Genomic DNA, 15,780 nt, shown 5'->3' with positions numbered 1-15,780 from the left:
TCAAAAGCAACCTCGGGGCATAATGCTGAAAACCTAAAACGTTGATATATTGTAGTGTAGACCACATTGTTTCAAATAAAACTGCAATAATTATTATTAATGCACAAGCTACTTCAACAAAAGTAACATGTCTCTTCCTCTGCCTCCATTTGTCATTAATATGCTGGTAGGTAGGTTTGGCAGACTCGTACTAGGTCTTTGAAAGAGAGAACTGAGTAAGACAGACATGAAATTTTATTTGCTAGGTTTAAATACTGAATGCCTGAGATTTGGAGTGTACTTGTTGTCATCACAGGCTGTTGATAATGCCAGCAGATATTATTTTAGTGAAACAAGTATTGCAAACTGAGGCTGCAGGCTGTTTATATGCTGTGATTGCAATATGTCAATTATATGCTTGGCAAATACCTGTTCTAATTTTTCTTAAAATTTATTGCTCTGCAATGGCTTTCGGAAGAGATATTTATACAGTGTGACCTATTGGAGGAGGACTGCTTCCCGTGTTAATATTCTTCCACTTTCTGGTCAAATTATAAAAGACCTCTGAAGTAACTGTTGGGTTTCTCCTTTTATTTGGCTTTTTTTTAAGTCTACTTAATTTTATTTCAGAATGAGTCTCAAATATTGCTTTTTACAGCAAATCCACTAAACTTTAAAACTGCATTTTAAATAACCATTTTCTAGGCAGGGCCGCTAGCACCACCTATTATTAAGGTTGCCTGACACTTCCCATTATAAGACCCTGTTTTCAGTTGTTTATAACTTTGCTAGTCTTTAACCATTTAGGGTATAATTTTCCATGCTGGATGTCTGTCACAGGGTGATTTTTAATTTCCTCCTAAAAAGGTTCAGCTGTTTCTGAGACCGGGGCTAGGGAAAAAAATACATTGTTTTGCCCGTGTTAAATGTTTGAGACATCTTCTTTGAAATGGTCTACTATCCCCATACTTTGGAACAGGGACTTCAAATTTGACAGGGAGTGCCCTTTGTGTCAGGGATGTGCCTTTTGCCATCCTTGTAAAAATCCATCCAAATGTGGCCAAGTTATATTACAGTTTGCATGTGCTTCGTAGAGAATTGCTAGTGCATTACAGCTAAAATATCTGAAGGGTCTCACTGAGTATGCCCGAACCTCTCCCAGATCCTAGAACTGGCCCGACTGCACATGTGCCATCCCCTGATGGTGACTGAGCTACTTCAGCCCAGGGCTACAGGAATGAAGATGATTGTCCCTCTAATGCAGTGATACTCTCACTGAGGCTCGCAAGTTGCGAGTGGCTCTTTAATGTGTTTCCTGCAGCTCTTTGCAGCACATATTAAGAGTATGTGATTTAATTATTAACCAATCAGGAAGGGTTTACTATATTGTTAACTAATTGCAGTTGATAAAATAATAATAATTGGCCAGTCATTTTGCTGTGAGAATTTTATTTTATATATATTAAAAAATTAAATTAAATACAAAATAAAATAAAAATCTCACAGCAAAATGACTAAGTATTATGTATGTATGTATTTATTTTTATATAAGGCTTTTTTGGGTAATGCTGATCACTAATTTGGCTCCTGAACCAGTGAGGTCTGAGTATTGCTGCTCCCATCTACTCTGGGCTGGAGTGGGGTTGGGCACTGTAACTGAGAGCAGGGAGCCTATCCTGTGCTCTCAGTGAACCCCCTGCTGGCACCCAGACAGCATGAAGGAGAAAGCCATCTGATTCAAATGCAGAGGGGACAAAAGCCAGACCGGGGGTGGAGGGGGGTGTCAAAGAAGTATATATTAGCACAAGGAGTCTGGTAAGACTGGGACTGGATGGGCACGGAGGACAGGACTCTGAGTCATGGGTAGATGAGGAAGATGGGGAAATGTCACAGGGGGAGAGTGGGAGCCAGTTGGCTGGGGAGGATAATGAGATTTGAATGAGGAGCTGTGGGGATAGGGGGAAGACCTGGGACTGGCTGGACAAGAAGACTGTGACTACGAACCAGTGTGGTGGGGAATGGGTGTATCGGCAACTGATCTGACAAGGAGCTAGGATATTGGGGGAGAACTTGGACTGTCTGAGCAAAGAGACTCAGACAAGGAGCTAGGGGCCAGGGGAGAGACTGAGTTTTGAGGAGAGGTCTGGGGAGCCAGTGGGAGGTGAGAGGAAAGAAAGAATGGATGAGGAGCTTGGAAGGGTGAACTGGACTGGCTGAGCAAGGAGACGAGGCAGGAAGTTGAGGTGGGAAGGGCGTAATAGTTGGGTGGGGAAAGAAGCAGAATGCCTCAACAATTTTTTTCAGATTATTTAAATCATCCCTATCCTGAGACTTGTAATTTTTGTCCTGGAAGTAATTATCACCAATCGACAAACTTCTGGTAATAGTAACCTGGGGTAGAAAGCATGGTATGACTTCGTCGAGTTAGTATTACTGGTATGAGCTACTGTAATGAGCTCATCTTATACCTTTCAGATGTCACTGCAGATAAGCTTCAAAATGTCTGATGTGCCAAGATTTTTAAATCAAACAAGTCTTCAGACTGTAGGTTCAAAATGTGTTTAATGCATTGGAGATAACAGGTTTTGAATCAGCTCTTGTAGTTTAATGTGAGGCTTATTTTAAACATGTGACCTTTAGAAGCCTACAGTACATATATACTACCTCCTCCCCTCAGATATTCTAAATTCATTAAGTGGCACAGATACTGTTTCTTTGTTTGGAGACAAGGAACCAGGTATGTAAGGAGAGTGCAGTAGTCTTATTTTTCACTTAGTAATTTGTAAAATGTTTGGTTTGCAGCTGCCTGCTATTGACCTTCCTGATTCATTAGAGTTCATTGTGTTCTGGTTATAATCCATTTTGCTGAACAACATGCACTTGAAGACCACTTAACCTTCCTCTAGTCCTTTTCTAGGTTCCACTCAAGAGATTGTGGTCTTTGCGATCCATATGCTTGATTAATGAATATTTTGTAAAGTTTTGACTGTTGTAGAGCAGTCAAAAGGCAGGAGGCATGTTGTATATAGCAAACATATTTAAAGAAGTGTTGTTTTTTCAAGGCATTCAGAAGTTGGCAATATAGATTTTGACCGATTTTTATACAGCTAAATGGCTGCTAGACATTATTTTTTTTTAAAGTTGCTCCTCTGTGAAGAAATAGTGCAAAAGTAGGTAGATACTTTCACTTGAGAGAAAACTTTGAGGAATTTTTAAATACTCTTTGTGTCCTAATATAAAAAGTGAAGTACATTGAAGCATGTACAAGAAATCACCCTTATTAGGCAACCTCTGGTTTTAAAGCTACATCCCTAAGGCTCCTAGTATATGCTAAATGTCACCTTTATTAAGAGTCCATCTGTGTTATGCAACAGATGGGTGTAGTTCCTTGTAAGGTTACTTAAAAACTTCAGCATATACAGACTTAGACCGCCTGGAAAGAATTACAGAATTGATGTGGCTACAAGTACATTTTTCTGGTATATTTGCACAAATGCATTTCTGTAATAATTATTGAATCCTTTTTACTTTGAATTTGAAATACTGTTCATATATTTTATAAAAGTAAGTTGAAAGCCTTTTTCATTTTGAGAAAAAGACAATTCTTTAATGCCAAGCAGATTTGTTTCGCTTAGGACTTTGTTGGTGTGGGACAGATATTGAACCGACATCATCAGGGTGAGAGGCTAGTGCATTAAGTCATGAATTGAAAGGAGTTTGCTGGTCTGCATCACACAGTCACAATATAATGTGACTTGATTGTTTCTCTTTGCATAAAAGATAGGACAGGAATAGCAAACCTTATTACATTTCAAGATTCAGTGGCGTTGGGAGAGCCCCATAGAAGCTTGCACAGCACCTTCTTATCCCATATATGGATTTAGAAAAGCAATTAGTCCCTCACTTACCTCACCTAGCTTGTCTCTATTTATGTAATATCTTTTATTGAACTAACTTCTGATAGTGAGAGAGACAGGCTTTCAAGCTTGGACGAGACCTGTGTGTAAGCTCGAAAGCTTGTCTCTCTCACCAACAGAAGTTAGTTCAATAAAAGATATTACCTCACTTGCCTTGTCTCTGTTATCTTGGGACTAACACCACTACAGCAATACTTGAATAAATACTAATTTTGAAAAATCTGTTCAGTTTCTGAAACCAGCACACACTAACCAGAAACTATTTACTATCTGCAAATAGTTCATGCACCTAGTGACTTTATTTCTCTAAATGTCCAAATAGTTGCAAAAAATGAGCCTGTTTCTTCAAGTTGCTGAATATCCTTAACTCCAGTTGACTTCAGTAACTTGCAGGAGCAATTTCCTGTATCCCAAAACCCTCCTTCATGGTGATTGTTTGTTTATTCTTGCACGATAAATACACTGCATTATATGTTTCTTAATATATACAAAATGTATCTGAATTCTACATCAATTTTTGGGAAAAAATACAGTTTCTCAAGGGTTTTTTTTAGTGTAGAACATCTGTTAATTCTTCTATAATTCTTTTTCCTCACTCAGACATAGAAGAGGGAGATGCAATAAGTATGTATTACTTCAGGGGCTAAGCGTGAAAATTGTAAAGATTACTTTATGAATGAAGTACTGTGTTTGTCCTTTGATAGGACCCAAAATTGAGCTGGTCAGGCTGTATCATTGTTAGAAATTGAAATTTCTGATAACACTACTGATGACTAGAATTGAATATTTGGTTTAACTAGCAGTTTTGTCACTTAGTGATTAAACAGTTATCTGTCCAAAAAGAGCAAATTATGGGTTTTCAATATATAATTTTAATTTATATTAGTTTTTTTGTTTCAATTTTTAAATCAATAATGCATTCTGTCCTATTCAAGTATGCGTAAGTTCTTGAATAATTACACAGAACTTTTTAAGAACATTTTTGTGGTAAGCTTTCTACAGCTGTAAAAGTAAAGAAAATGTTGTACAGTAGATTGTAAGCCTTGAGTTGTAGCTGAGTGAATTGATCATGTCTGACAGGTTCTACTTCTGATGGCTTTCAGTTTAAGTAGAAGTGACAACCACCAGCAACTGCAGATATGTTTTAGCTGGAGTTGTGTGAATGAGATATTTTCAGTAATGGGGCATTTACTAATGGACTAAAGAGAACATACTGAAGCTATAAATTGAGCTTCTGTGGCTTTAGACAGATCCATGTAATGGTGTCAGGAAACATGTATTCATAAATAGCTGGATGTGAAAGAATAATTACTTCTCTGCTGATAGACTTACTGGTTTCATTTTATTGATACTCTTTTATGCTGATGTTACTGAATCTGACTTTGAACAGCTTATATTAAATGTATTAGTTTATGCAATTTAACTCTTGATCCATAGGGAGCGATCAGAAAAGATGGCAGCTATATATCAGTTTTCCTAAATCTTTGTGAAACCGTTTTAATAATCTACCTATTAAAGTTGAGGTATTAAAATAACAAGTGGCCCTTGATATAGGACCCAAGACTCATTTCCATTTGCTCACATTGCCATTGTGTTTAATGATCCAGTGTATCATGTAATAAAAAAAAAGATGATTTTCATTCTATAAGTGTAGGGTTGCTACCTGACGGTTTCTCTTTACAAGCTCAGGCTTAAAAGCTAGTTGCGGATAAACTGAAGCAAGATTTAAAGTAATTGATACATTACTTTAACAAATGAAAGTGATTCCTTTGATATTTTTAAGCTAATGAAAATAGAACAAAGCCAACGTAGCTGGAATTCCTATGCAGCACATGAATACAATGGGGGGCTGCACTGGGAGAATTGAGTGCTCAAGGTATACAGAATCAGGCCTTTACTCTCTGCTCTGAATGCTAATGAGTGTTTGCAAATATTTGTGAGCTAATTTAAATGTACACTCTTTATTTAGTCAGATCTTCTCAAATGTATGCAATAATCAACCTTTCAGTAAATTTGTTGCAAAACATTTACATACTATGGATAAATTGTGCTTTGATTCTTCTAGTTGTCATATTTTTGCCACTCCTGTGTTTCAAGAAGTCTCTGAAAATAGCTTAAAATTTATTCCTCGATCATTTTAAGTAACAGTCACTTTTTGACAGAGTCCCTGTATGCAGATACTGTTTTGACATAAACATATAATTAGTGCTAGATCGTTTTTAAAAAAATTGTCATTTACTTATTCTCCTAAAAACTTAATGATGTACAGGACAGCTAGGCAGTCTAGTATTTGTGCAATATGTTCACATGTAAAGTTAATTTATGTTGCTGAGAAGACATGAATATCAACAGGCGAACAGAAAATCCCACAGATTAGAGATTTTAGTTTCAGGAAATACTATTGTATTCATAAATAGCTGGATGTGAAAGAATAATTACTTCTCTGCTGATAGACTTACTGGTTTCATTTTATTGATACTCTTTTATGCTGATGTTACTGAAATACTATTTAAAGCATTCTCTTTCAGAAACTGGAATTTCTAGAAATTAGTCCATTTAAAAAAAAATCAAGTTTAAAAATCAAGTTGTATGTCCATTTAAGGTTTCTTTTTGCTTTCAGATTTTCTTGTGGTGTTTCGTAGCTAATTTTCTGTTTTACCATTAGGTGGAGCTGAGTTGTCCAAAAGAGATGGCATGGAAAGTCAACATGTACAGAGGATATCTAGCAATCTGCCATCCTGAAGAACAGCAGCTTAACTTCATTGAGCGCTTGGTAGAAATGGCCAGCAGTTTAGCCATTCGTGAATGGCGAAGGCTTCCTCATGTAGTGTCACATGTTCACACTCCCCTTCTGCAGGTGAGATCAAGAACAGCCGTACTGGGTCAGACCAATGGTTCATCTAGTCCAGTATCCTGTCTTCTGACAGTGGCCAATGCCAGGTGCTTCAAAGGGAATGAATAGAACATGTAATCATTGAGTGATCCATCCCCTGTCCTCCACTCCCAGCTTCTGGCAGTCAGAGGCCAGGGACATGAGGAGCCAGGGGTTGCATCGCTGACCATATTGGCTAATATCCATTGATGGACCTGTTCTCCATGAACATATCTTATATTTTTTTGAACCTCAGTGAGGTTTTTGCCATCACATCATCTCCCTGGCAACAAGTTCCATTGGTTGACTGCATTCTGTGAAGAAGTACTTTTGTTTGTTTTATCATTGGGTGACCCTGGTTCTTGTGTTATGTGAAGGAGTAAATACATTCTTAGTTCACTTTCTCCACACCGTTCATGATTTTATAGACCTGAATTATATCTCTTCCCCTCCCCCTCCTTTGTAACCTCTTTTCCAAGCTGATTGGTCCAAGGCTTTTTAGTCTTTCTTCTTATGGAAACTGTTCCTTCTTCGAGTAGTGTCCCCATGTGTGCTTTGCTGTAGGTGTTTGCGTTCCTGCGCTGCTGATTGGAGAACTTTGGTAGTAGTGTCTGTTAGGCCCACACACACATTGTCTCTCCTTGTGCTTTGCCACAAGGAGGCTAGCCAGGGCATCCTCTGTTCCTTCTGAACCACCCCTGGTTAGAGTTGGAGCCCTTAGCTGTCCATTAGCAGATCATTAACTCTACTTTTCACTTGTTAATCTTTAGTTTTTAGAAACCCGTAGCCTTTTTTTGACATATATTTGGCTGTCTTAAAAAACAAAAAACACAACAAAATGAAGAAAGAAAACACTTTTGTTCTTGTGTCAACCTCGGGTGGGGGAGAGATACCTGGACAAAGGTATGCCCAGCTCTCCAGGTTTCAAGAAATGTCGCACTTGCAGCGCGGTGATTCTGGTCGTGGACAAGCACTCCCAGTGCATTCACTGCCTCAGCAATGTCCATATCCAACAAAAGTGTCTCCTCTGCCAGCAGCTGTGACTGAGATCCAGATCCAGTAAGGAATCTCCGCCAGAAAATCCTCTTCATGGATGTGACTTCCCGACCCCATTCGTCCAGCGGGCGTGAGTCTTCCCCTCAGCCTTCGACTTTGAAGAATAGTGGTTTGAAGAAACGGTCTGGGACTTCTCTCGCAAGTCAAAAAAGAGAGTGGGGGTTCCCTCAGCTAGCCCAGGGATAGCTGAAAGCGATCACCGTCTCGCTCGATATCCTCGGCATTCCCGGCACCGAGATTGTCCTGCACCTATGCCTTACAGTTTCAAATCGCCAATTACGAGGCGCTCACGGTGAAATATGACTACACAAATTACAATAAATTACAAGATTTTATTGATAAACTGACGGAGAGCTCCCGGAATTCCTTCAAGGCCATCATTCAAGAAGGGCAACTGGTTGCGAAAAACCTCTCAGGTTTTCCGAAGGAGGTGAAGACTACAGTGGAGGACCTCTCCTTTGAAGGGGTGAAGCTCTTTGCTGAGAAGACCAATGCCTCTCTCCACTTCTTGAAGGATTCCAGGGCTGCTCTCAGGTCACTGGGAATTTACGCACTTGGGTAAAAGTCACTTTAGCTCTCAATAACAAGAGAGGCCTGGTTCATCCCAGTTCCCATCACAACAGAACTATGAGCCCCAGAAGAAAAAGGGTAAGTTCTTGAAACGAAAGCCTTCAGATTCCCAGCCATTGACCCAACCACCTGCCGCTAAGCATCACGTTTGATGGGCAGATCGAGGTGCCACGAGACCACTCTCCATTACTACCTGTGACCATGCACCCATTTGGCCACTGTTTGGCAGTGTTCCACAGTGCGTGGGAGCACATAACATCAGACAAATGGGTCCTAAAGATCATCAGATCCGGATATTCCATCCATTTCACCTACCTATCCCCTCCAAAACACCCTTCTCCATCCCTCTTCAGGGTCCCTTTTCATGTGTCTACTGTGGCAGGAGATAGATTGCTGCAGTTAGGAGCCATAGAACCAGTACCTCAACATCTACGAGGAAAGAGGTTCTACTCTTGTTACTTCCTAATACCCAAAAGGAAGGGTGGTTGGAGACCCATCCTTGACCTCAGAACTCTCAACAAGTTCATCAAAGCTCAGAAGTTCAAGATGGTCACCCTAGTGACAATCATTCCATCACTGGAACAGGCAGACTGGTTTTCGGCCCTTGACCTAAAAATGCCTACTTTCACATCTCAATACTACTGGCTCACAGACATTTTGTCAGGTTCACTCTGGGGCACGAGCACTACCAATACAGGGTCCTCCCTTTTGGACTTTCATTGGCCCTGAGAGTATTTTCAAAATTCTCTCAGTGATGGCTGCCCATCTACAATCTAAGGGATAATGATCTACCCTTATCTGGACAATTGTCTCCTCAGAGCCTGGTTGCTTCAGTAGGCTCATCGAGCCACCCAAAACATTATAAGCTTGTTCACAGAGCCGAGTTCACAGAGGTGCAGATCAGTTCCCAGAAGTCGACCTCACACCAGTGCAACGTCTAAAATTCATAGCTGCGCTACAGGCCAAAGCCTTCCTACCTCAGGACAGGTTTCTATCCCTGGTAGACAAGGGCCAGCCAGAATCTGCCTCCAGCTCCTGGAGCATATGGTAGCTGGCACGGTTGCGATTCCACATGGCAGACTTCACATGCGATGCTTACAGCTATGGTTCAGCTCAGTTTACAGTCCAAACAGGGACAGTCTGGACAAACCCCTTTCACTCTCCATCAGGATCAAGAACTCCCTGGACTGGTGGAAGAACACGGCCAATGCATGCAAAAGGGGTCCCCTTCTTTCAGGCGCCACCTTCATCACTCCTTTCCATAGATGCATCCCTCATAGGATAGGGCGCTCATCTAAACGGTCGCCCATGGAGATCTCCCTGCACATCAATCTCCTCGAGTTGAGAGTGGTCAGGAATGCCTGTGTCAATTTCCTCCTGGTGATAAGAGGATCACATACAAAGGTCCCGATGGACAACATAGCCTGCATGTATTTTATCAACCACCAGGGGCAATAAAACTGTGGAACTGGTGCATCTCTCACAACATCACCTTATCCATCGCTTATCTCCCGGGTACTCAGAATGAGGTAGCAGACAATCCCAGTCACACCTTCCCACACAAACACAAGTGAGAGATGCACCCGTGATTACTTCTCAACTTGTTTGCACAGTGGAGAGCACCGTCCACAGATATGTTCCCCTGAGGCAGCGCGTGATGTACCCACCAATCTCCCTTCCAGCCACTCTGCACCTTCTCTCTCAGGACAAAGGGTCTATTTACCTGCAGAAATGATCCAGGTTCCAGATTTGGTGCACGTCCCAATAAATCTCTCCAGTGTCAGCAACTCTTCCTCAGATTCTGGAATATGCCCTGACCCTTAACCTCAATTTTTATCCCCTAGCTCTCTCAGGGTCCACCTAGCAGCTATTACATCATTTCATAAACCTGTAGAGGGATACTCAGTACTTCTGCACCCGGCCACTAAAAGGTTCCTTAAGGGAATAACAAACCCTTAACCGTGACTTCCTACCCTGCCATGGGATCTAAACCTAGTGTTGAAAGGGATGACTAGGCCTCCCTTCGAACCTATGGCCACCTGTTCACTAGCATATCTATCGATAAAAATTATCTTTCTGGTTACAATTTCCCCTATTCTTCTAATCAAGGTAATAGCAGCTCTCATAGCTCATCCCGCATACCCAGTGTTCTTCCCTGACAAGGTTACACTTAGGCTGCATCCAAGGTTCAGCCCTAAAGTGACCTGCTTGTTTCACATGAATTCAGTCTAATTCACTTTCACGTCTTCTACCCAAAGCCTCCCCGAGACAATAGGGAGGATGTACTGCATACCCTAGACCAATGGTTCTCAACCTGTTTACCACTGTGAGCCACATATGCAGCTCTCTGTGTTATGTGGGCATCCACACACTATATATACTACCTGTATGGCCCTCAGGGCTGTAACTATGTGCTGATTCGGCTGCAAGCAGCCTACGGGCCACAAGTTGAGAACCACTGCCCTAGGTGTTAGGAGAGCTCTTGCATTCTACCTCAATAGGACAAAGGCCTTCAGGAAGTCCCCTAGACTGTTTCTCTCTATGGTGGAAAGATCTAAGGGCTCAGCGATATCAGCCCAAAGACTATCCAAATGGGTCTCAAATTGCATCAGACAGTGTTACCAAATTCATAACATGAGCCCTCCGGACTCGATCCATACACATTCCATGAGATCAATCTCATTTGTCTCCTTCCTCAAGGATGTCCCCATTTCAGAGATCTGCAGAGCAGTGACGTGGGTGTCAGTCCACACCTTTGCAGATCATTATGCAATCACTAGGGACTCTGCCTATGATGCCAACTGAAAACTGACCATTTATTCTTACCCTTTGTTTCTGATCCATGAGGGGACCTTCCCTCTTATCCCATGACTGCTTAAAATCCCTTCATTACAAAATGATTTTTCCAGTAACAAGTTTCAGGATTTTAGTAATCATAAAAAAAAAAAAAAGGTTTTGATGAAACATAGTTGATATTTCTGGGAGGTCAGGGAGGGCCAGGGGAAGATTCTCAAGTAATTTTATAGCAAGAAGCAACAAAGAATCCTGTGGCACCTTAAAGACTAACTGTAGTTTTTAAGGTGCCACAGGACTCTTAGTCTGGATCTGTAAAAAGCAACAAACACGGCTACCCCTCTGATACTTTATAGCAAGAAAGAGTTCTTTTGTTACGCAATACTCATAACTGAAAGGTTATTTTGTGATATTTTTACATTAAAATTGCAACATTCATATTTTGGTTGGAATTCCTTTATAAAGGTTTGAGTGTTACCACTGCAGGTAAACTAAGCTTTGAGAAAGTTGGCCTTGTGGCTCAACCTTTTCTTTTTAAGGGACTTTGGACCAGCTTATAAGTCACCGGAAGGGCTCCCATTCATTTCAGTGGCCTTTGGAATCAGGCCCATTGTGAGGCTGTTATGCTGTTGCTTTATGATAACACCTGTGGAAATGTAGAATGAATCTGTAAAATGGTTTTCTTTTCAGTTCAACACATTGTAAATTAAGTACAGATTTCAGAAGCCTAAAATCTATAGGTTACTTTTAGTCTTAGCTAGACTTATTCAGCCGAGCCAACTGTTTGAAGTCAGTGCCATTAAAAGAAAAATGTGTGTTCAGGAATGCTGGCATTGCTATCGTCAGAGTAGAGTTCTGAACACTAAAGTTATGTCTACACATCAGTAAAATACCCACAGCTGGCCCTTCTCAGGTGACTTTGGCTCACTGTGCTTGGAAATTGCAGTTTAGATGTCTGGACTTGGGCTGGAGCCCAGGCTCTGGGACCCTCTCCTCTTAAGGGGTGCCAGAGCCTGGGCTCCAGCTTGAGCCCAGATGTCTACTCTGCAGTTTTATAGCCTTGCAGCCTGAGCCCTGCAAGCCCGAGTCAGCTGACCCAGGCCAGCCACAGCTGTGCCACAACTTTTATTGCAGTGTAGTCATCCCCTTGGCTCAAGGCTTGGTGTCAAAGAAGAACTTGTTGTCTAAAACTCTGGCATTAGTGAAAGACTCTTTTCCAAAGGGTAGCAGTGCTTAGCTGAAAACTACTGCAGACTCTGGGACCTAAAGCTTGAGCATGTGTAGTCTGTTGAAATGAAAAAGGAAAAGACTTTAAATACAACATTTTATTTTAGTTCTAAATTGTAACACTTTAACCAGCACTAGGGACTCCCCTCTGTGCAGAAACCAAAAGCAAGACTTGCCTCGGAGGCTGTTTTTTCATGCCACTTTGTATATCTCCTGAAGATTCCCTTTTGTACAGCAACTCCCTGTCCACCCAGACATATCATACAGTTAGGAGACTAGGTGCCTTTTCACTCCATTGCAGCCCTCCTTCCTCTTCCCCTCCTCTCCTGCAGAATCTGACCATGAAAATCAGGATCAGAACACTGAGGAAGGACTCTTTCCACCAGACTTTTTGGAGAAGACTATGTAGGAAAATAATTGCCAAATACACATTCCACCTACAGAAGAAGTAGTTTTCTTCTCACCACTATGGCTGATTCAGATCCACTAGATGCACAAGGTGATCAACAAGAATAGTGCTGCCTACTTACTTCATGCTTCCTACCTGAAACTCCTCTTTGGTGAACTGCATGAAAGGGAGCAGGAGGCACCAGCTCACATCCTAGTTTACTAGCTCTGTGATGTGCCTGGATGAATGGGGACACCCCGTTCAAAGATGGAATCTTTCAGAGAATTTCCCCTAGTGCTGCAGAGGAGGCGAAGGAAGGGCAGATGGAAGACCTCTGTATTTGAGTGTATGTTTACATCAGTGGCCTCCAAAGTGGGGTGCGCCAGAGGATCCTTGGGGGTAGAGTCGCCGCGGCAGGGGGTGTGTGATCAAAATTTTTTACTGATAGGGGTGCGCGATAAAAAAGTTTGGAGACCACTGGTCTACACTACAATCGCTAGAATGCAACAACTCTAGGTGTGTAGCGTAGATGCGCTGACAGTGGCTACATCAAATTATCCCTTGTGCTGATGTAAGGGGGGAAGTTCATGTAGGTGCCATCCCATCATGTATTCTGGAGACTAAGGTGCGTGCTTGTATCCTTCACAAAGGTGATCTCAGTTGTTCCCCAGATACAGTATACAGTGGATAATGCCAGCAGCATGAAAAGTAGAACAATCCCACCTCAGACTGGGGATCACAATATTCCGTGTCGTGGGAGTAAGCTGCCTTTACTGCAGAAAAAAAGTCAGCTACACCCTGCTGGATAAAAGGAAGGATGGAGCTGGAGGCAGGCTGCCCTTGAAATGGGGTGTTTCTGGACCTAAAATTTCAGCAGTGGAGCATTTCCACTCACTTGTGCAGAGAGAGACGTGAGGAGCAGTTCATTAATTCCAGACTGCAGGAACCTCTAGCAGGAAAATAAACAACTAATTCAATACCACCTACATCAACTGACATAACTCTTCTGGCAAATGTCAAGATGTCATTTAAAAGTAGGAAGGAAATGTTTATAGCATAAGACTTTCCTACTTTTTCGTGGAACTGCAGTACGCTGTACATAGTCTTAAGAAATTATGCGCATGCTATTTCATGTATGCGTGCCAATCCTTGACTTCTTTACAGAAACAAGTGCTGTTTCAACTGGAAAACCAAGCATATAGCACACAGAGACTCAGCCAAACTGTCATTTCTGTGCTGTTTTGCTACATACTATCTTTTATCTCTTCTATTTCTTATTTCTAGATTAGACCTGAACTCACTGCCAACTCTTGAATCGTTTTTAACAGAAGTTATTTTGACTTCAGAAGCATGCATGCTATTATCTGCATTTCTGCAAAGAGTACTCTCTTTGGAATAATAGAAGTAAAAAGCTGTAGTTTTTCCCCTCCCTACTTAAACAGGACCTCAGGCTTGGGTGTTTATTTAAAGGCTCAGTGTTTAAAATTCGTTTAAGTCCTTTTTCTTGTCATCTTTAATTACCTTCTCCAGAACCTGCTGCAGGGTTTGACAGCATTTAGGGCTAGAGTTTCTGGGGTGTGTGTGATGGGGTGTGTGGAGCTTTTTTGTTTTGTTTTTTGTTTCCTTATGTAAACCTAGTTTTATTGGTATTTCAGATTATGAAGAACTACAGGCATTGTTCAAAACCAGTATTTTTAATCTTTCTCCTTGGCATACGCCTTACTCAAAAATAAGATCCACATGAAAAATTAGGGGAAAGAGTTTCTTCCTTGTCATATCCTGAAAGGGTTGTGAAAACCTTTTGAGAACATTTCTCTTAAGCACTCAGAAATGTCTTTGAGGCATTTTGCGCAAATTTAAAAAGTCTCTCTCCTGAAGAGTGGGCAATTTAAGTTCAACATGACACAGCAAGTATGAGTCATAATAGCCTGAGGAGGGGGAAAGAGAGAGGAATGACAGGTGCTGGTGATATTATATCTAACTCTGTAAGGAATGGCACATCTTGAAGGTTAAAGAGCTAAGCTTCTAGTTAGACAGAAGGCTACTGGGTGTGGTGGCTGACTCTCCCATAATTTGCATAGATGCTGCACTACCGCCAAAAAGGATTCCCACCTCACATCTTGCAGTATAAAATATTAAAACCTGATATGTTTTTCAGATGGTTTTAGCTGCCTGTATAAACATTTTAGAACTTCAACAGATATTTTTTTTGGGGGGGGGGGGGGACGAAAACTTTTTAGCTGTCAAAATGGTTTTTTGAGTTATTGATCTGTTTTTCTGACCCTTATGGAAAAACCACAAAGAGAAATAATGACATTGAACTTGCCACATTCCAAATAATTACCTTTTTAAGGAAAAAGGAAAAAAGCTGCAAAGGACAGAACTTAAATATTCTGATACCAATAGAACTCTTTCTTTCACTTTATGTTGTTAAAAATTGAATTCCTTTCAACTGCCATTGAAAATATTTATGCCCCATCTATACCAGCCAGCATGAGCAACAAAATTGTGTTTTCCAGCTTAATCACACTCTTGAGTACATGGCACTCTTCCAAACCCTAAAGCGTAAAAGATTTGAATGCCTTCGGGTCACAGGTAAACCTGGGAAGCTAAGATTCTGGGAAGTTTTAAGAAGTGGGACTCGGAAGAGGCTGTCAGAACTTTTGGGTTTGCCATTATTGAAAAGGATAGTCTTAGGAAGGGAGTTAATTTAGGGCAGACCTGTGAAGATTTGATTTGGGTTTTCTTGTAGTTCTCACTTTCCCATTTAATATCTCAAGTTCTAAGCTGCCTCAAAAGTGAGTGTATGAACTATAGATAATTATTGTCTGTGGGTAAAAATTCAAAAGTGCCTAAGTGACTTAGGCCCGTAGGTCTCTGTCTCATTAAGAATTTCGGATCTTAAAAGCCAAAGTCACTTAGTAAAATTTGATGTAGGCTCCTGATGCTTCTGAGAATTTTACCTTGTGCCCTTAATT

General features: G+C 41.1%; 1 protein-coding gene across 9 annotated transcripts in view; it reads left to right on the top strand.

The window, feature by feature from the left end:
• The window catches only part of TRRAP (transformation/transcription domain associated protein), a 149,781-nt gene that overhangs the window by 88,934 nt on the left and 45,067 nt on the right, over positions 1-15,780 (top strand). For all 9 annotated transcript variants that reach the window (XM_034784980.1, XM_034784982.1, XM_034784979.1 and 6 more), the window contains one exon: positions 6,562-6,753. In XM_034784980.1, coding sequence (XP_034640871.1) covers positions 6,562-6,753 — 192 coding nt within the window. The remainder of the gene's footprint in view (positions 1-6,561; positions 6,754-15,780) is intronic.

The sequence above is a fragment of the Trachemys scripta genome, chromosome 10 (assembly GCF_013100865.1).
Source record: "Trachemys scripta elegans isolate TJP31775 chromosome 10, CAS_Tse_1.0, whole genome shotgun sequence".
NCBI lineage: Eukaryota > Metazoa > Chordata > Testudines > Emydidae > Trachemys > Trachemys scripta.
Note: the sequence above shows the minus strand (reverse complement) of the source record. Positions and strands in the feature narration are given on the sequence as shown.